The sequence below is a fragment of the Odocoileus virginianus genome, chromosome 3, assembly GCF_023699985.2.
Source record: "Odocoileus virginianus isolate 20LAN1187 ecotype Illinois chromosome 3, Ovbor_1.2, whole genome shotgun sequence".
Classification (NCBI taxonomy): domain Eukaryota; kingdom Metazoa; phylum Chordata; class Mammalia; order Artiodactyla; family Cervidae; genus Odocoileus; species Odocoileus virginianus.
The window spans coordinates 78,417,679-78,439,969 of record NC_069676.1 but is presented as its reverse complement, the minus strand read 5'-3'; the positions used below and the strand labels follow the sequence as shown (position 1 = coordinate 78,439,969).

General features: G+C 37.3%; 1 protein-coding gene across 2 annotated transcripts in view; it reads left to right on the top strand.

Annotated features, from left to right (window-relative positions):
* HAPLN1 (hyaluronan and proteoglycan link protein 1) overlaps nucleotides 1-21,722 on the top strand; it is a 77,592-nt gene extending 55,870 nt beyond the window's left edge. For both annotated transcript variants that reach the window (XM_020894190.2, XM_020894191.2), the window contains exons 3-5: nucleotides 8,523-8,894; nucleotides 16,563-16,865; nucleotides 19,168-21,722. In XM_020894190.2, coding sequence (XP_020749849.1) covers nucleotides 8,523-8,894; nucleotides 16,563-16,865; nucleotides 19,168-19,457 — 965 coding nt within the window. In that variant the 3' untranslated portion in view covers nucleotides 19,458-21,722. The remainder of the gene's footprint in view (nucleotides 1-8,522; nucleotides 8,895-16,562; nucleotides 16,866-19,167) is intronic.
* Nucleotides 21,723-22,291: the final 569 nt, after the last annotated feature.

Here is a 22,291-nt window from a genome sequence, read left to right as displayed (position 1 = left end):
TATTTTTCAAGATAGTAACAGTTTGGGGTTTACAGTTCAGAACACAGATTTTTGAACTGGGTTCGATGGATGCCCTCAAGCTAATTGAAGGCTCTTGATGCCCATTTCCAGCAAAGAAGCTTACCTTTTTATATGGCAAAAATTTGTCTAAGTTATCTTTTTGTGGGGGTGGATGTGGATTTCCACTGTCTCTGAAAAAAAACCTATAGGCTTTAAAATAGTGATAGCACACACTACAATATTGTAAAGTAATTAGCCTCCAACTAATAAAAATACATGGAAAAAAAATAGTGATAGCACTTACTGTTATTTTTTCACTATAGAACTTGGATATGATAATAATGTGGTATACATACAAGATCAACATCACCCAAACAATACTATATTATGGTGTTGGGCACCCATCACAAAATTGCTTTAGCTCTAAGGCAAGTGTTGGGTTGAACGTCATAGGCTTACAAGCCCTGCACTTGCCCAGCCTCAAGACTGAAGAAAGAGCCTGGAATCAGCAACGAAGTCATCAATGGTTTAATGGATGAGGGAGCTTACATGTCTGAAGCAACGTCCTGGAGCAACACCCCACTGTGTGTGGCAGAGAGTGGACAGGACCTGGCTGTAGTCTTCACTACCAGGGGTAAGGGAAGGTTATCAGTTATAGGGCGAAGTAAAATCAGGTTGGTTCATTAGTTACCAGGGAAACCAGCAGAGGGGAATGCTCTCACCTCCCCTTTGATAAGCTATTATGGTGGAGACATTCTGATCTAAAGCTAAAACAATCATTAGCTGGGGTCTGGGGTAGCTATGTAGGAGGGCCAGTCATGGGAGTAGGGTGTAGACGAAGCCAGCACTGGGGATATACAGAGCAAGAGAACAGCCATCTTGAGTGGCTTGACCGTAACAGGAAGGAAGATGGATGTGGTCAATACCCAGGAGAATGCTCCACAGCACATCACATCAGATAATACAGGTTACATGGCATTTAAGGAAACTGAAAACACAATTCTAGGTAATCTGGTTCAGCTGTAGACTGACAGAAACTGCTGCTGCTGCTAAGTCGCTTCAGTCATGTCCAACTCTGTGCGACCCCATAGACGGCAGCCCACCAGGCTCCCCCGTCCCTGGGATTCTCCAGGCAAGAACACTGGAGTGGGTTGCCATTTCCTTCTCCAATGTGTGAAAGTGAAAAGTGAAAGTGAAGTCGCTCAGTTGTGTCCAACTCTTAGTGACACCATGGACTGTAGCCTACCAGGCTCCTCCGTCCATGGGATTTTCTAGGCTAGAGTACTGGAGTGGGGTGCCATTGTCTTCTCTGCTGACAGGAACTAGCAGGGGACAAAGACTATATAGTGGTTAGAGAGCAGGTAGGTACTGGCAGAAGGTGGAGGGGTATTGAGAGAAGTATGTTCTTGTAGCCTCTAAGATCAAAAGGCAGCGTCACAGAGGGTGAGAAACAGTAGTAAGCACTACAGCAAAGAGTAACCTTCACTTACCTCATTTTCAGATTTAGATTCTTCCTTTATAGTCAAAACTAGATGACAGTCAGTACCTTTGTCAGCAGCATCTTAAAGGATTGGGGAATAAAATGAGATAAAACTTTCACATTTTGAAGACCTGTTTAAAGATAACATTATAATTAACCGAACCATAGGTCTTCTACAAAATTATAATCCTGCAATTATAACGGTATACTACAATTCTAGCTACCAGTTTCTTGTATTTCTAGGCAAAGTTTTTTTGTTTATTTTGTCAATTAAATTCCCTCAACCATTTTGTGTATTTTTATACCATTTCTGTTTAGTGTGTGATCAGGTGATACATATACACAGTTCAAAAGTTTTTAAAATATGAAAGTATAGTATACACAGTGAAAATCTCTCAGGAGTTCTCTACCCACACAGCTACCTTATCTTCCCACAGGCCATCATGGTTATTAGTTTCTTGGGCTTCTAGTGATTCCTTCTATAGTTTAGTTTAGGCAAATATATATATTTCTTTTGAATTCACACAAATGGTCAGAAGTACACATAATCTCACAAGTCTTCAGACCAGTGTTTGAATTCCAGATGAAAGTAAAGATGGGCTAGGGATAAATCCAACAGGATTTCAAACTCAGATCAACTCGCTGAGGACAGAGGGCTGAAATGATCTTCCTTAGAGACTCTTTCCTACCCTCATCAGGTTGTCCTTCCTGAAGCACTGAGTCTCAGAGACTCAGAGTTCTTACAGTCAGGAAGAGTTGGGGAAGAAACTAAAGCTCTGTCTCTGATAAACTAAAAGCAGTTAGCCCTCCAGAAGGGCAATAAAGGCTGGATGGGGGCGGAAGTGGAGGGTGGCAACAGTGGGGGTGAACCTTGTAAAACTTTCTGATGCAAAGCTTACTAGACAGATCAGAATCAAAACCAAATGATGGGAGTTCCTGACTCCCAGTAAGCAACTTCAGAAACAATTAGGTTTATTCCGGTCTGAAGGAAACAAAATACAACCATCCCTCAGTACCCACCGGGATTGATTCCAGGACTCACCTGAGATACCAGAATCTTCAGATTCTCAAGTCCCTTATATAAAATGTTGCAGTACTTGCACCTAACCTACAGCCATCATCCCCTTATACTTTCCAGCACCTCTAGATAACTTATAATACCTAAAACATTGTAAATATTATGCAAATAGCTCTAAATATGATGTAAATGCTATGTAAATACTTGCTGGGCACACAACAAATTCAAATTTTGCTTTTTGGAACTTCCTGGCATTTTTTGAAAAACAGTTTTTATCCCCAACTGACTGAATCCTAAAAGAGGCACACCCAGATATGGAGGACTGTCTGTAATTATAAAGAGTTAAAGGTTAATGAGTAAGATAATTTTTTCCTAAATTATATATCCTACTCAAATGTAATGTGTAAGATACCATGAGAGATAAATGTCTAAATCATTTCTTCTTTTTAAATATTGTGTCTTTAATACAGGTATTTAGCTGTTTTTATAAAAGTGTTTTCATTTTAGAGCTATATTATGGTATAAAGCATGTGCAGGGGTCCATGTCTACTACCATAGCTGAGTGCAGGCTCTGGGCAGCACTAGTCTAATTCAGTGCAGACATTTATCACAGGCCAAGCACTATTTTGATGCTGGAGGAACAATATAACAAGATGTGCACTAGAGAGACTGTCATTAAACAGAATGGCTGTTTTCAGTAGACTGTGGTAAGCACAGGCATAAGGATACAAATCCAGCCTGGTTGCTCATCCTTGGGCAGGCTGGCTAGCCTAAGGGAAGTAACAGTTTGCAAAGTGTTAGTCTTACAACAGCTCAACCTACCTCAGTGATAACAAATACCACAAAAATAAGGAACCATTTTTAAACCCTTATGCAGCATTTTCAAATGACTCATTGTGGAGCTGGCATTTGAGTGTCTGCTGACTAGCTTGGGATGTAAGGGAGGAATTAGTTTTCTGCTTGGAAAAGTTTTGGAAATAGATGGTTGGTGGTGGTTGCACAATAGTGTAAATGTAATTCATAACACTGAACTGTACACTTAATGATGGTTAAAATGTCAAATTTTATGTTATATGTAAAAAATAAAAAATCAAATGATAGTGGTAGAATTTTTCCTTGGGAGTGTTTTTTTGTTCTTGTTTAGCCATCTTAAATATATTCCTCCATTTTGTCTGTTTGGATTCTTTTTACATTTTATTGGTCTAGAAAATCTAAAAGTTTGGAGGCTCCTTCATTATACACCAGTGAGAAAGTAACCAATACCAAGACTGGTTGTTTTGTAAAATCCAAAAGTTATTTATTTTTAAAAGGCCAACTCAGACTCATAGCACCTTTTCTTTTCTATTATCTCTATTTCCTTAGCAATGAACTGCCCCCCACCATGATTCCACTTTTAATAGAACTAAGAACAATAGGTAATATTCCCATACCATATTTCTAAACTGTTGTTCTGCAACTATTTGTTTTTGTCCTATTGTTTAAAAGATTTCCTCTAAATTACAGAGTGACACAGAGATCAGTTGTTCAGTCATGCCATTGCTTTCATAATTTGGTGAAATTGAATGATGTCCTCTAGACTTCACAGCAGAATTCATAAAATAATAATGAAGCCCTGCTGTTTCCCCTGGAGACAACTGTGGTCTTGAAGGTCATCAAATCTTTTCAAGTCAATGTCATTGACACTCACTAATAAAAATGTGAAATTCCTGTAACTTACAGATAGACTTTTTTAAAACTTCAGTGTCCCTAAAATGAGCACATATATGCTGGTTAGATTTTTCTAATTAAAGAAAAATTTTAAGGGATAAGCAAAACTCATTCTGATGATCAAGGTTTATTTTTATCTTTTGCATTTGATTTGCTTTTCAAGTGCCCTGTTAATTGAATAGTTTGGATTTAAACATTAATTTCAAACTAGTTCACGTTTTTGAATCCAAGGATGAGATTCAAAACTTACTCTAGGCACGACTGTGCAAAGTTTGTCTTCAGCATTATAGGTTCCCTTTGTTCCTGCCCTCCCCATCTCCGGCTTAGTGTGTTTCCTGGCTGATCCCTGTCATGACAACCTGCCAAAGGCAGCTGGATACAAATCTAAAGCTCAATGAGCTCATGACATAAGCCTGTCACTCAAACAGCTAAGCCCTACCAGAGCCTGCAACAGAACCCTGACTTAATGGCCAGAGCTCTTTCCTACATCTTACCTGCTCTGCAGTAGGCCACTCCCACCAGCAGTGTTCAATGCTTTATAATCTGCAGTGTTGAGCTTCTAAAAGCAAGCAAACTAATAAAATGCATTGTTCTAAAGGTCATGTTGGGGATCTAGGTTAATGAACATTAATGGCCTTCAGTCACTCAACGTGTTATACATTACATATTTTTCATAGGGTTTTTTGAATTTCAGCCAGGGCTTCTGGCATCTATTACCTCAACACCCCAGCTGTCCAAAAAATAAGAATGGTAGAAATTTATACATTCTAGCAGTCTTGTTAGAAAAATTATTTTGTGGGAAGCCAATGGATTTTTGGTGTCTGCTTAGTTCTCACCATTCTACCACATAAGTCATCATCTACTCACAATGCTAGAGTATAAGTAAATAGTACTTTAAAAAAATCAGAAGTTTATACTTCTAAAACACTACAAGATGATTTATAGTTAACCTCAGAAAAAAATTAGAAGTTTCAGTCCCTTAGACAAGACTTTTGATCTGTGCTTTAACTCTTTAATTTATAAAACACTCAGGCCTTGTATTCATTCTGGAATACCTTATGATTATGCTAAACCACACAATAATTTCCAAGTTTCCTATATAACACAGGTGGCTTTGTATGTATTTTTTTACTCCACATGGAGTAAATAATGGAATCATGGAAGGTTAATGTATGTCAGAATTGTATGCAACATCAGGCAGTATCATACTGGAAAAATATAGTGGAAAAACGATGCAGAGTAACACCTTGGTCAGCTATTATTTTAAGTGCTTTCAGTGTCTCTTATGTCAACTATACATAGTAGATATTACTATCTCTAATTCACATATAAAGAAATTGAGGCTTAGGGGTTACACCCCTTGCTCAAAGCTAGACAGCTAGAAACCTGAAAAGGTGAGGTTAAAACAAGGTCTCTGATACATCAAAGCCCTTGTTCCTAACTACTGTAACACCCCCTTAACCCAATCCATTTGGGCATTAGCTTTGACTTTAAAGTAAAAAGCATGAGAGAATCAACAATCCAATCAAAAAAAATGGGCAGAAGACCTAAATAGATATTTCTCCGAATAAGACATAAAGATGGACAAGAGGCACTTGAAAATATGTCCAACATTGGTAATTATTAGAGAAATGAAAATCAAAATTACAATGAGATATCACCTCACACCAGTCAAAATTGCTACCATCAAAAAATCCACAAACAATAAATGAAGCACTGTTACAAGCCCTAAGCCATGGAAACAACCTAAATACCCAACAATAGAGGAATGCATAAAGAAGATGTGGTATATATATACACAATGGGATATTACTCAGTCATTCAAAAGAATGAAATTATGCCATTTGAAGCAAAATGGAAGGACCTAGAGATTGTCATTAGTGAGACAGTAAGACAAAGAGAACTATCCTTATGATATCACCTATATGCAGAATCTAAAAAGAAATGATACAAATGAACTTAATTACAAAACAGAGACAAACTCACAGACTTAGAGAATGAACTTATGGTGGAAGGGTAGGGAAGAGGGATAGTTAGGGAATTTGGGATTGACATGTACACACTGCTATATTTAAAATGGATAGCCAGTAAAGATCTACTTTATAGCACAGGAAACTCTGCTCGATATTAAGTAACCATCTCAATAGGGAAAGAATTTGAAAAAGAACAGATCCATGTATATGTATAACTGAATTCCTTTGCTGTATACCTGAAACTATCATAACATTGTTAATCAATTATGCTCCAATATAAGATAAAAGATTAAAAAAAAAAAAAACTTGAGAGAATCAGGAAACCAACTTTTTGAAGGTCTTATATGGGCTTCCCTTGTGGCCCAGCTGGTAAAGAATCCACCCGCAATGTGGGAGACCTGGGTTCAACCCCTGGGTTGGAAAGAGCTCCTGGAGAAGGGAAAGGCTACCCACTCCGGTATTCTGGCCTGGAGAACTCCATAGACTGTATAGTCCATGGGGTCTCAAAGAGTCAGACACGACTGAGCGACTTTGACTTCACTTCCATGTCATGTCTCAAGTCCCATCATGGAAAGACCCAGCTCCAGGTGTCCTCCCAAGGTACTGGGTAGATCCATGTAGAGCCTCATGCATGGCTGAGCAACTTACTAAACAGCACTTTTTCCTCCTCCCAGAAAGAAGACACTAGAAATATTTAAGTAGAACATGGGTGTGGTCATTGAGGATATTGCAGGTGGAATATCTTACATACAGTAGAGCTGAATAGATTCACCTGTTATGTCTTATGAATCTGTGGGCCTAAATAAGAAGACGAAGAGAATCAAAGGAAATGCTTAATGAGCTGGATTTTTTAAGCCAGGATTTTTTAAGCTGGATAATTAAGCCACTATTCTTTCATTTTTTAAAAACTATTCAAAGTAGGGCACTGATGGCTTTAGAAGTGGTTAAACTATTCCATTTTTGAAGATTAGAGCTGACATAAATTAAATATGCTTACTTTTTAATATCTTGATTGCTTTATACTAAAAATGGAATCAGTGTGTCTATTCTTGGACACTTTATTTTAAAATCTGAAAGTTACATATGCCATTAAATAACTAAGTTTTGAGATCTGTCTGGAGATGACCAACTACTTTGCCTGGTGACCTGTATACGACTAACGATTCATGACCAAGGTTGATTCAGAACCTCGAGCCTAAAGAAGGAAAGACTGCCTAAAAGGCAGCTTTGGCAGCCTTTGAAAGCTGTGTGTAGATGAGAGGGTATGTGCATCCAGGAGTTCTTATAGCGCTTTCTCATTTTCAAAGCTTGCATATTCTCAAGAGAGCTCATCAAGGTCATAAGCACAATGAGCGAACCAGGGGGAACCCCAGAGAAAGCCAAGATTTGAAAATAACAACTGGCTATCCAGAGCCTGGCAGCCCTGCTGATTTGGCAGGCTGGGAATATCGCGGTGCTCTTGGGAAGGCAATAAAGTCCTTGGAGGAAGGAAGCTAAAGGGCAAGTCAAGGCAGAAGTGAAGTGAGAAGATTCTGTAAAACCAAGACACAGAAAAAGCAGAGGCACAGTAGAAGGAGATTTAAAGGAATAAAGAAACAAACAACTATCTGGTTAATTAGAAAAGAAATATAACTTTTGATACACTTTTACCATTCAAAGTTTGAGAAATATATTTCAAAATCTGGAGTTTTTTAAAAAACATCCATTAAAAATGCCTTTCTGAGGTCTAGACTTTGTGTGAAAATAAAATACATACATGTTGCTTGAAATGCGCCAGAATGGCATATCACAGATGTATATCTGAAGGCAGAGATGGTAGAACATTCTAAGTTCTTTGGCCAGAACAGTTCAATGAACATTAATCTGTTGCCATAAACTTTTCCCTAAATGCAATACAGGCTTATTGTATTAGAAAGTTCAGCTGAGGAAAGATCAATTTATCCAATTTGAATTTTTGGGTTTATATAGATGAAATAATTATGATTCCCCATCACTTCTCTTAGTCTTATTTCTACATTTTTATATTTAAATATAGAAGAAAAAAGGAATTTATGATGACATCCTCAAACTTCAGATGACTATAGAATCTTAGAGCCAGTATTTCTCATTGATTGTCATGTACAACTTTCCCTTTCTTCAGTGGCTTAAATGACATGACTATCTTATAGAACCCCACTAGGTACTAGAGGTACCTTTCTCTGTAATTTAAAGGAGGTCACTGCTCAACAAGGCAGAGAAGCTTATCTTCAATGCTACTCTTCACCAGATACCCTCTATAGGTAGTATATTTAATATTATAAAAGTCTAAAAGCATATTAATTTTTTCTCTTTTTTTCAATTACAGCAGAAAATGGCCCCCGTCTACTGGTGGAAGCAGAACAAGCTAAGGTGTTCTCACACAGAGGTGGCAATGTTACACTGCCATGTAAATTTTACCGAGACCCTACAGCATTTGGCTCAGGAACCCACAAAATCCGGATTAAGTGGACCAAGCTAACTTCAGATTACCTCAAGGAAGTGGATGTCTTTGTTTCCATGGGATACCACAAGAAAACATATGGAGGATACCATGGCAGAGTGTTTCTGAAAGGAGGCAGTGATAATGATGCTTCTCTGGTGATCACAGACCTTACTCTAGAGGATTATGGGAGATACAAGTGTGAGGTGATTGAAGGATTAGAAGATGACACTGCTGTGGTAGCATTAGATTTACAAGGTAAGTATCGTGTTAAACTTAGGAATGATAATCACTGCTTTTTTTTCATGACAAGTAATGTCCAGTGGTTACCCCAGTGCTGATGTGAGAAACCAAAAGTCCATGTAAAGCATGTTTTACTGTAATTTGCAGTCTGTCTACAATTCAAGCTCTCATATTTGAAATTTATACACAATGGTTATATGCAAAATTGAAGCTATTTGCAAGTAGAAGAAATGTGCAATGTAACTGAATTAACATTATTCAGGAACTGCCTTATGCCATTCAAAATTTAAATCTCATTACATAGTTATTAAGAAATGCAGAGTGGAGGCTTTTTATTATGCTTCTAAAATTGTCTCAGTTTCAAAATAATGGCAAGTTTGTGAAGGACATCTGCTAACTAAAATAAATTTAGTTGTATTCTGTAAAATAACTGTGAAAACTTAATTTAACAAAAAGTAACCTCTAGATTTATTTAAATATTCTTGGAAAGAAGTAAATTTTTTAATGGTCCAGAGTCTCCTAGACACTGAATAGCAAATGGTCAAGGCATTTTGGAGGAAGTTTTATTTCTTAAATATGCAATACTTTCAGTAGGTTCAGCTTCCCTGGTGGTTCAGAGAGTAAAGAATCTGCCTGCAATGCAGGAGACCCAGGTTTGATCCCTGGGTAGGGAGATCCCCTGGAGAAGGGAATGGCAACCCAGTCCAGTATTCTTGCCTGGAGAATCCCATGGACAGTGGAGTCTGGCAGGCTACAATCCATGGGGGTCACAAACAGTCAGGCATGACTAAGCAATTAACACTCTCAACACTCTGAGTAGGTTCAAAGACCAAAATGTATACAAAGCTAAACAATAAAATGTGCCATCTTGTCTTGCCTCTACCAAAGCCCTCTACGCTTCCCCTTAGTTGATGATATACCTCTAGACACTCTTCATTCATGAATTTGAGCATTTCTTTACATGAGAGAACAAATTTGGACTGCATTAATGGAATAGTCCTTCCTTATGTAAACCATAGGTATGTGTTTGCTATAAGTTCCTTTTACATTCTGGGACAGATTTGTGGCTTTTGGAAAAATATCTATTTTGTCCACTAGCATACCACTGAAGATGCGACCTTCTGAATCCGATAGAATACCATTACATGCGTACAGATTATCAGCTTTGTGTGTCTGATACATTGCTTGATGTTGTAATGTGCATTTTTGTGACCTTTTCTTATCTGTGGTTCTTGGCTCCTGATTGCACACTACCTTATACTTAGAGTGTTTATTGATTCACTTTAATATCCATGAACACTAGCATCATTAAAGATGAAAGAAGTAGTTGGCTTAGAGAAGACAGTAATCATCAAATATTAATTGAGGGTCACTTTCTGGTATCAAAGGGGCATCAGGCAATAGAAACTAGGAGGACTAAGATGCCTATGTTAGTCCCAGTTTGGTCAGTATATGTTTTGCAACCAAATCAAGTTACTTATCTGTATTGTACATTGGCTTCCAATCTATGAACAATAGCTTGAACTATATTATCAATTGTTAGTTTTTCTTCTTAAAGTCCATGTTTATATACCACAGTATTTCCCAAACTTAAGTAACTCATATGCCATATTTGTTATCTCCTTATACTTACTTAACAATACACTTTAAAAAAATAGAAAACAATATAATTTGCCAGAAATAGAAGGAAACCAGAAAAATAAGTACAATGAATATAAGGTCTTTCTAAATTATAACTGCTTGACGACGGCTTTGAGTATGAAGCCTGCTGTCTCTTTGAAAAGGAAATTTAGCACATTTTAGAGGATAATACACTCAATAGTCGAACTGAGACTTCCTTTAAGACACACTTAGATATGTTGAAGGGGAATTGTAAGAAGAGTGAGTTTTCCTTTACAAGCCCTGCACCTTCCCAAATCTCCATGTTTTCCATGCTTTCAGGATACTTCTTTACCATTAACTTATATGCATATGAGCTAAGTAAATGTGCCCAAGAAACCAATTTAATTGATAAATATTTTTTAAAGTGCTGTTGTTGTACCATGAGAAACAAAAAATTCTAAAACATGGTTCCTTTCATTCCACAATTTTATAGTCCATTAAAGATTCTAAGGTACTTTCAAAAGTAAGTACTTTAAAATAAGGTGGAACTTGTTAAAGTACGTGGGTACAAACAAATTGCTCTAATCATATGCATATTTATTTTGCTCACTTTCAGTAATACCCCTGGACAGCTGAAACTTAGGGAAAACTTTCCAAAGGTAACATGGTTAGGAGTAAGAGCTAGGACTAGATTTGAGTCCAAGGGCACTCAATGAAGTCATTGCTTTTATCTACTATGATCTGGGGGTTTGCAGTAAGGAGAAAGTTTTTTTGGGGGTAAAAGAATAGAGGTTCCAGAAAGGCACTGGTGTTTGGCAGCCTCAGTTCTTCTGAAGCTTTCTAAAGATTCTTAAAGGCCCCAGAGTTATTTGGGAGATGATCAAGGGACTATCTTTTAGTCATGCTGCATTAATTGGTGTGTGTGTCTATTACAGCTGCTAAATCCCCTTCATTGCAGAGTGTTCTTCCATCCTCTTGTGTACTATAGCAAGAGTAGAAACAGTCATTAACCAGAAGATCTGCCTTGAAGTGACTGACAGTTCCACATTTAACATTATCTATATGAATCCATTTCTGAACAACTACAGACAATACAATCCTTCAAAAAATAAGATCGAAGACCAATGCTACCCTGAGCCCTATCCCCTCCACCCCCAGCTATGATGTTCTCAGACTACAGATTTCTACTGTAACTCTAATCACATTTTTTTGGTAAATATTTGCAAACTTGTCCAACTTCACTTTCCACCTGCTAAATGGAATATAATGGTCATCTGAGTTAAATTCACCCATTCCAGTCCATTTTAGTTCACTGATTCCTAAAATGTCAATGTTCACTCTTGCCATCTCCTGTTTGACCACTTCCAATTTACCTTGATTCAAGGACCTAAGATTCCAGGTTCCTATGCAATATTGCTCTTTACAGCATCGGACTTTACTTGTCATCTGTCACATCCGCAACTGGGCACTGTTTTCACTCTGGCTCCATTTCTTCATTCTTTCTGGAGTTGTTTCTCCACTCTTCTCCAGAGGCATATTGGGCACCTATTGACCTGGGGAGTTCATCTTTCAGTGTCATATCTTTTTGCCTTTTCATATTGTTCATGGGGTTCTCAAGGCAAGAATACTGAAGTGGTTTGCCATTCCCTTCTCCAGTAAATAGTTTATAAGTGAGTGAATGTTTGATATAATGGGTTTATACTTTCAATACAAAAAAGCCTGCATGCAAAGGAAGGGCCATGCAGTGGAAAGCACTCTAAAGGAAGAGACACTTGATATGGATCGTGAGAGGTGAACCTTGTACCTTCATAGCATAGAAAGCATGACAAAATGGGGAAGAGAACATCACAGGTTGAAAGAGAAACTCTTCAAAGGCCAAAATGTGAGTAACAGATGCCACAGGTAGTTAGCATCCAGTTTGACTGATTTAAGGTTCAGCATGGTTATAGGGTGGGATAAAATATTTTAACTTTTCATTATCACCAATTTCAAATGTTTGAAAAATGAGAAAGACTATGATGAATAGTATAACATGCCTCTATATATAATCATCCAGCTTCAAAAAGTGTCATCAGATAGCCAATCTTACTTTAGCCTGCTTTATCTACTCCCACTGAATAATTTTCAAGAAAAATCCAGGATATTATTTTATCTATATATTTCAACTTGAGATAAGACTTCATTTTAAAATAAAACTACAAAAATTTTAACGATAGCCACAGGGCCATCATAGAATAAAATCTGAGGAACCATGATTGCTAACTAAGGACAGACACTATGAGGGACTTGACAATTTCTACCTAGTCTTAGGTAGATGCTCACAGTGCAGCAATTATATACATAAGAATTGGAAGGCTATGGTAAACCACATGCAGCAGAAGTGAGACCTTGTGGTTATCATTTATTAGCTCTTATTCCAGGTTCTGACCTTTTTTCACTATCAGTTACATCCTTACATAGGGTCATCACCCAATCAGGCAAGTTCTGCTTAAGCTCCTTGTCAATCTTCTAACATGCATAAATAAGACCAGGGAAGTGTATCATTTTAAATGTCATAATTAAGCTGCCTTTCCAACTGTAATTGTACAATGTCTTTAATCATATTGGCCCTTTAATACCAGATTAAATGCTATGTCGCTCAAAGAATTTTCCCAATTAGAAAAAAATCATTCTATTTCAAGATGCCAAAATTGTATGGTTTGTATTTATAAGATTCTATTCTGTCTTGGAGTCAGAATAGACTTGTGTGTGTGTGTGTGTGTGTGTGTGTGTGTGTGTGTACACACACAATCATAGATTCTTTGTAGAAAGACACTACACCCCAAACTCAAGGTATCCTAGAGTACTCAGTATAATGCCTGCTCTTAGTTGTATTTTAAAGTCTGTTTTTCAAATCACACTGATTTTTTTTTTTAAAGTAAACCCTTTTGAAACACTGACCTACATATGAGTTGGAATTAGCTGTGGAAACATAATTTTTTTTAATACAGAATCTTAGATAGGGTAAAGCCCTGTGATTACTACCAAATTACCCACACTGCTAGAAACAACATCCAGCAAGAGATAAGCCTTATATAACAAGGAGAGTGTCACCAGAAATTCATGAGTAGCTTGGCCTACAGAATTCATTTGAGTAATCGATAAATATATAGATAATGATATGAGAAACATATTTGTACTTCCAATCTCCCACTGTATTGGTCTTCCACTGATGAAAATAGGGCCAATTCACAAAAATATGGTCCGAGAACTTTTAGAAATAGAAAGCTAATTTCATATATGTATGTAATACTGAAAGGCATTCTGAGAGGTACTGTGGAAAATAAAATTGTTCTGCATGGCCTCTACCTTTTTATTATTAAACATATTTTCTTTATGGAGTTACTGAAATTTCCTTTAGCTTTAATATGCACCATGGCATGAAAACCTTTCACATATCCAACAAATTGATATTTGCCAACAACTAAGATGAACTGGACTGTGCAATTATAAGTCTTAAAGAATGTGCTTTTAAAACATATTTCAATTCACTAAACTACTCACATCACTTGATATTATCCTTTTCCATGTGACGGATATTTCTCATTAATCCCCTTTGTAGTAATGCATACCAGCCTTTCAGAGAAAAGTAAAGAGCTTTTGATTATATTTTGACATATAAGTATAAAATAATCATACTTGGAAAATAATCATATACCTTTCTTTCTCACTCATGAAAGTTTAACTTTTCTTATTTTTGTAATGCTGGATGAAAGTAATCACCATTTGCTCCATAATTCAACTGTAGGAATTGCACATTTTTCCACAGAGCCAAGAAAGTTTCTGCAGTTATAGTCTTAGATGTTGAAATCTTAACTAGCTGGAAGTAAAACAAGTAAATAAATAAAATACTAACAAACATGTTCCAGAAATGCCCCCATTTGTACAAAACATCTGATTGTTGAAATGTGTACAATAAAGTGAAACTTTTAAAATGTTGATGAGGATGTGGAAATTGACCTTGATTTACTCAGAATTTGTTCTTTCCAGCATCAAATATTGATTAAAATCTGCTAAGTAAATTTTTTGAGTTACTATAAGTTGACCATTTACTCTTACCATTGAAAAAGAGTGAAATTTTAATATAGGGTTACACTTTGACTTTGAGAAATGATTGCATGAAATTATGTTAAATGTAAAAGGAACTCAAAAATATATTACACTGTTTTTGGAACTAAATCAAACATAGTTCAATGGTTAATCAAGGACAAATGACTACAGAAAAAATTTCCCCAATGCCTATGGGAGTTCACCAAATCAGTCTGGTGAATTAAAACTTGAGAGGTTGCCTAGGTCTTTAAAACTATTACAAATTAAAATAGCCTGCTTTCTCCACTGTTACCATCTTGAGCTATTTGGGAAATGGGGGGAATTCAACCTAAATTTAGGTTCGTATACATTGAGATTTTCTCTCACTTAAGGTCTAGCTGCCAAGGAAAGCTCTACTGGAAAAATGAAATATTTTCTTTTCCATTGGCATTCCTGGGCTTGCTGAGAAAAGAGGACGCAAAGCGTGAGGGGACTGAGAACACTGAAGTGGCTCCTTCTCAGCGCTGACTGGGCTCTTAGCTGGATGCCTGAGCACAGCCCTTCTTAGAAGGAGTCGCCTCCAGGCCTTCCCCACCCCCATCCCCCCTTCTCTACAGGGGGCAAAGGCAACCAAGAGAGTCTTTTCCTCCTTACTTTTGGCTCCAATTCAGTTTACAGATCTCTCAGCCAAGAACCTGAGAAGGCAGGATGAGATCAGGAAGCCTTCCTGGATCTCTGCCTCTAGTGGAGGGTGCCAGCTGGACTGCCCTGCAGGGACAAATGTGTCGTGCAGAGACCTTCAGTGGACATGACTTGATTTAGGCTCTTGAAATTTCTTCCTGTAGAATCTTCCAGGACAACTGATAAAAGAAAACATTTTCTGTGCAACTGGTCACACTATCGGTAGATTGTGCATCCATTTTGCACAAGGTCTGCAGTCTCGTAAAATAGCATATTTGGTATAATCCACCAAATTACTGTGTGAGTCAGACAGTTTTTTACATTCCACATGCTAAAATATGAATTATTACTCATCATAATAAAAAATTCAAGGCAAAATTAATTTTCTTTTAGCAACCATGGAGGAGACATTTTGACTCAGTGGTCTTTCATAAAGTCCAACAAATGATACAACTTTGCTTTTTTATGATGCAACCCTTATTCTTTAAAGAAATTGTGCAGAAAGTTGTGAGACAGCTCAATCATCTCCTATAATAATCTGATTTGAACCAACCTAAAGAAATGCTTTGGAAAACTGTTGCATATTCCCAGGCAAAGTCAAGTGCCAAATCTTCACCAAGTGCTTACATTTACTAAGGGGTTTTGTCCTCTAAAATATTTAATTCTTTGGCAGTCCTTTTGGCAGATATCTAAATTGTACCTACCTTGTATAGGACAAACTTCTAAAGGCTTTTGTTTTCTATTTGCAATATCAATGTTTAGAAAGCTTAGTTTCAGTTTGCAATGTATGAATATGGAAGCTGAAAAATAGTAATAGAAATATTTAAAAATTAAAGCTTTTATTTTAGTCATATTGTTCAAGGAAAGAAAAAAATAAGATTAAGTTAAGCTACAGTAAAAGCTGAGACAAATGAATGGGAGAGCCAGGATGCTTTTTATGGAAGTGCCTCACTGTATAAAATTACCCTATTACTATGAAATGACTGCTTAATTAGGTTTTTGTTAGATATGCAAAAGGTAAGTTCACAGGGAGGGCAACTTGAAAACTATAATTTGCAGATGAATCATTTCAGAAAGGAGAATTGTGAGGCTTGAGTTGAATGCTTAGCAAAACAGGTAAATCACTGAAGTTACCAGACCAAATAGCTCATTGTGAAATGCTCAGAGTTGAGAAGCTATTTGAAGGGAAATGGGACCATTAGAAAACACTGCAAACAACAAAAAGCTGCTACTTCATCTGATGATGATTCTGTTTTCCCCACCCAAGTGGGGTTTGCTTATAGTTCTTACTATTTGTGCCACTAATGAGTCCTTGCTTTCTCCTTTGGACAGGTGTAGTATTCCCTTATTTTCCACGACTGGGGCGCTACAATCTGAATTTTCATGAGGCACAGCAGGCTTGTCTGGACCAGGATGCTGTGATTGCCTCCTTTGATCAGCTGTATGATGCCTGGCGGAGTGGGCTGGACTGGTGCAATGCTGGCTGGCTCAGTGATGGGTCTGTGCAATATCCCATCACAAAACCCAGAGAACCCTGTGGAGGCCAGAACACAGTGCCTGGCGTCAGGAACTATGGGTTTTGGGACAAAGATAAAAGCAGATACGATGTCTTCTGTTTTACATCCAATTTCAATGGTAAGATATTAATCATACTACCTTGTTTGCTATCCCAGAGACCAATGCATACTATGATATGACGTTAAAATTTTAATCTTATCTACTTAAAAAGAGGAAAATCTTTGAAGCATTGCTTCATATAAAAGAAGGTCTGTAATATCATAATTTTTAAAAATCCACACAGATACCAAGCAAAAGTACATATTTCCATGATGCTCTGGTTTTATTGCATCCAACTGCTATTGTGAAATAGTTTGACTGTCATGTTTTATGGAGTCTTTTTGTTACTGCCAAAGATGCTGCCACTGAGTGCCCTCCATAGGATATAGATCTCTCCACTGAAGTAAGGATGGCGACCGCGTCATGCTCTTCTTTAAATTACAATGTCAAGTTATTCACAGATCATCAGCAAAGCTTAGGACAGAGAGCTTGGATAAAGAGAGAGCTCTGATTAAGAGAACTTTGCAAGAAAATTAAGTAGAAATAACATTGGAGGCAAAAGCAGAAGTGAGAGATCCAGGTTGCATCAGTACTGATGACTGGTTAGTTGAATTCAGCACAACTCCCAACCCTATCTTGCTTCTTCCAGAACCAGTGATGTGACAGTGGGGCCTAGTACAAAATAAAAATGTGGCCTCCTTGCTAAAAAAAAATTAAGAATTTTAAGATGACACAGTAGAACATTAAATCAAGCATGAGGCCCAGTGTAACTGTGCAGGTTGCAAACCCATGAGGCTGGCCCAGGTCCATTATTTTAGGTGCCTGTTGATATGCTATGGAGAAAACAGAAAGGGATCAGGGATCAACAAAAGGTCAGACAGTAAATATGTTTGGCTTTGTGGGCCATATGCTGTCTGTTGCAACTACTTCATGTAACTTTGTATACTACAACACAAAAGCCACCATGAACAATCTTAAACAGATGGGTGGGCTGTGTTCTAATAAAACCTCATTGGACTCACATGCTATAGTTTGCCAGCCTCAGGTACAGGTGATAGAACTAACCCTCTATTAATGCTCCCATGACCACTACCCGTGCTCCAAATTATACCCTTTTAGTCTAGAAAGAACTGACAAGCACTAATTTAGACTTCAATAATCTATATTTGAAGAGAGGCGGGAGGGTATCAGGGCTTCCTTGATAGCTCAGTTGGTAAAGAATCCACCTGCAATGCAGGAGAACCCAATTCGATCCCTGGGTCGGGAAGATCCGCTGGAGAAGGGATAGGCTCTCCACTCCAGTATTCTTGGGCTTCCCTTGTGGCTCAGCTGGTAAAGAATCTGCCTGCAGGGTGGGAGACCTGGGTTTGATCCCTGGGTTGGGATGATCCCCTGGAGAAGGGAAAGTCTACCCACTCCGTTATTCTGTATAACCCATGGGCTCCCGAAGAGTTGGACAGGGCTGAGCGACTTGCACTTTTCAGGAGGGTATCACATGACAGTATGTAACCTGGTAAGAGTCTGATCCCATTTTACCTGAAACTAAAAGTCTGAGAAAATCTTGCACTGATAGGTGCCTATGACTTTAGTTAGTTGGTGTCATATTTTATACTTTTTATGCATATTTAGCACAAATTGAAGGAATCTAGGTAATGAACACTACTGAGGTAAGTGGTTGAGCTAACTTGCTCTTTTTTTGTGAAATCAAGAAACCGTTAGGTGTCAGAGCTCCCACAGAGGGAAGTTGGAAAAAACAACTAACTTCTTCCTCTCTGCTAGTGAGTGAACAGACTGGGTTCACATTCTAAGTCCGTACTATTTATGGCAAGTGACTTCCTGTATGTTTTGCATTTTCATACTGTAGTCTTTGAATAAGAATAATGCCTTATTGATACCTGTAATGAAAAGGACTTGAGGGCTTTTGATTTTTTTTAAATGGACTTTTCTGTCAGGAATGTTTTTTGATCCTTTTCACATTCAAATTTTGCCTCTCCAGAAACTTGTGCTGGGCTTCAGTCTTGCTACAGCTAGAATTTAAATAGCTCTTGCTTTTAACATGGAATTCTGTCTTCTCTAATGCTACAGAAGGGCCCTTTTAGCCACTAATTGGCTAACAGAGACTGCATCTGTCATTTCCCTTTTCTTTTTCACTGCTCTAAAAGGGCACATCTGAACACACATTGAGGGGCAAGGAAAAAACTAATTTAACGGCGAGAGATCTGGGGTTACGGCTTTAACTGACTAGCCTATGTTTCAGAACCTCGACAGACACTGCTTTATGTCCCCCTGCCTTGAGAAACACTTCCATTTGGGGCTCTTTCTGTCTCTCTTGGACTGAGCTGCAGACAGGCCCACTGACCCTCTTTCCTTCTCTCTGCAGGCCGATTTTACTACCTGATCCACCCCACCAAGCTGACCTACGACGAAGCGGTGCAGGCTTGTCTCAATGATGGTGCTCAGATTGCTAAAGTGGGCCAGATATTCGCTGCCTGGAAACTTCTGGGATATGACCGTTGCGATGCAGGCTGGTTGGCGGACGGCAGTGTCCGCTACCCCATCTCTAGGCCAAGAAGGCGCTGCAGTCCTAGCGAGGCTGCGGTGCGCTTTGTGGGTTTCCCAGATAAAAAGCATAAGCTGTATGGTGTCTACTGCTTCAGAGCATACAACTGAACGTGCCCCTAAAGCACGGCAGTTTGAAAGTCATTAAGAACATGTGAAGTGAAAGGTTTTATTTTTTTTTCCAATATGAACTCATGCAAGTTACCAAAACTGTGATAACCCTTTTTTACTTACTGTAAAGAGTCATTTTCATAAAGACCAATTCATTAATTTGTTTTTGTAAAGCTATTATCATTCAATATATATTATAAATTAATATAATTTTAAGGGAAGCACTACATATGGAGGTTTTAGAGCCAAACTGTTTAGGCTACATCATCCCAATGAAGTATCCTTTCATGATCGGGGCATGCAATAGCTTGAGGATTGCTAGGATTAAACTAAGGAAAGTAAAGCTACTCAGAGCAGCAGCTGCCACAAGCACAAATTTTACACGTTTGTACAGTTTTGAAATGCACTACAATAAACAGATTAGAGCAACAGATTTGAAATATAGGCTTCTTTACATAAACTGAGGTTCTGAGAGGTTGCACAACACTTAGTTTCACAAGGGAACAATCTACACTTTTCTAAAATATTTCAAAGCTCCGATAGTCAGAATATTTTACTCTTTAAAATCCTGCCTTTTTGACCAAAAAAAAAAAAAAAAATCAGATGAACTCCAATGTATAACAAGCACAGTTAAAACCCCTTTAGACTCCCATTTATATGAAGTATGAAACTAAAATAAGCAGATCATATTTAACCAATGAGAGATTCCTACCTTCTTCTAATTAAAATTATACATGCCTGAGAAGAACTGTTTTCTTTTGAGTAGCTTTACTGAAATATATTTAAATTCTAAGGGCCGTTTGCTAAGCAGCATTTAGCATCTACTCAGGGCAGTTATATAGATAAACTGCTGGACAGAAAAATTGTAAAATTTAGCAGCTTGATTTTATGTTAGCCTATGAATTGTTATTGTCCTATAAAATTAACTTTAAAATATTTAATACTTCCTTCTTATTTACATGACATGACAAAAATTTAAATCATAGAAGGAATAAATAACTATACTTGCCTAACCAAGATATAAGAACCCAACTTTCAGAACTCTTATTATTCCTATTTGTATAAGACTAGAAAGTCCAACTGGTGCCTGTGTTTGGGTAAAAAAGTCAACAAAGTAGTTTTAACCTTTCTCCATATAGAAAATGTGAACAGTGATGGATATCACTTTCTTGCTGATCATCATCAGGCTTAAATGAAATGCTGAAACTGTCAAAGAGTTTACACTAAAATCTTCAGGGCTTTATATGAAAGGGTAAGACCAGCTCCAAAAAACAACTTTCCCCATTAGCAGCTCCAATCTTAAATAAAGCTCGGTTTTCCTATATTTTTATGAGTGTTGAAACCCCACAGGGACCAATATTTGTATTCAAATTACATTTCATGGTTTCCCATTGTTTCACAATGAGTTCTAATAAATGGGATTTAGTATAATAATCCAAGTATGACATAGCTGATATGCTTTCATGAATGTTTTTATGTAGATTTTCCTCCCATGAACATGAGTAAATAAATCTGTTTCCTGAATTGATTGTGGTTGCCTTCAAAGCTCTGTAATAATTCTAATAAATTTACTCTATAGATGTAGAGTTATTTGTGTGGAAGGTATAGGACAATTGGAAGTCCATGAAACCATAACTATACTCATATATTATCTAGGCAGAATATTGTAAATAAAAATAGATCATTTCTTCTGTCAAAAGCATATCTGGAAATTTTCAGATGCTTTACTATTAGAAGATGAGAATGTATGCATGCACATTTTTACAGTAGGTTGGATATGCAAATTGTACAAAAATATAAATCCAAAGAGATTATGAAGTTTAACTCAAACACTGCTGATACAAATAGAATTCAAACTCCTAAATTAAAAATACCTGAATGGTCTAAGATAAGATGAATATATTATTTAAAGAGGGACTATCTCTGAAACAGTGACTCTAGTACCTCAAAAGTGGGGGTCAGCTCACTGGAGGAAATCCATACTTGAATGATTATTACCCACGTTACAAGAATCTTATTGGAAGTACAAGTGGAAAAAAAAATTTCTATTGAAGCAGATATACAAACTCCAGTTACTGCTGCAAAACTCTACCTTTATAATATTAAGCATAGTAGCATTTCTTAACTTTTGAATACTTACTAGTATAGGAATTGGTGCTGATAAAAATCTTTGGAGTGACTGTTAGCTGACTAAAATCTAGACTGACTGCACACCATTTTTCCATGCTTGTTAAAAAAAAAAAAAAATCTTAACAGAATGAATACTGCTGGGCAGAATTTTTATCTTCTGACTTCCCTCAAAAGATCAGAATTCCCATACCCTTTTGGACTCCTCCTTGAATAAGAGTTTCTTTTTAATGTTCTTGTTTTGCCATTTTCACCAAATATCTATTTTCCTATTTCATTCCTCAAGGTATTTCACTGAGAATGTCTGAAAAAAAAAAAGGTTATACTAACACAATTCCTAACGGAAAGTTGGTACAACACTAGCTAACACTGACTAATTCAACAATTGCTCCTCAGACTTGGGTACTAAGAACAACAGAGGGATGAGATGGGAGTCTGGTTAGGAAACCTTGTTTTGATCATTTTGTTCATAATTAACACTTGGCCCATTTAAGGAACAAAATATATCTGCATATTTCACTGACAAGCCTACATTTGAAAAATAGACAAAAAGAAATGATTCATATAAAAGGCAGTATACGAATGAAAACAAGTTAGTTACATTAACACTGGAAGCCATCTTTTACCAACTGCTGCCATGTTTTATCACAGTAATTTCTAGTCAAATACGGTATTTGTAAATTTAAACTTTCTCTCATAGAAAGGGG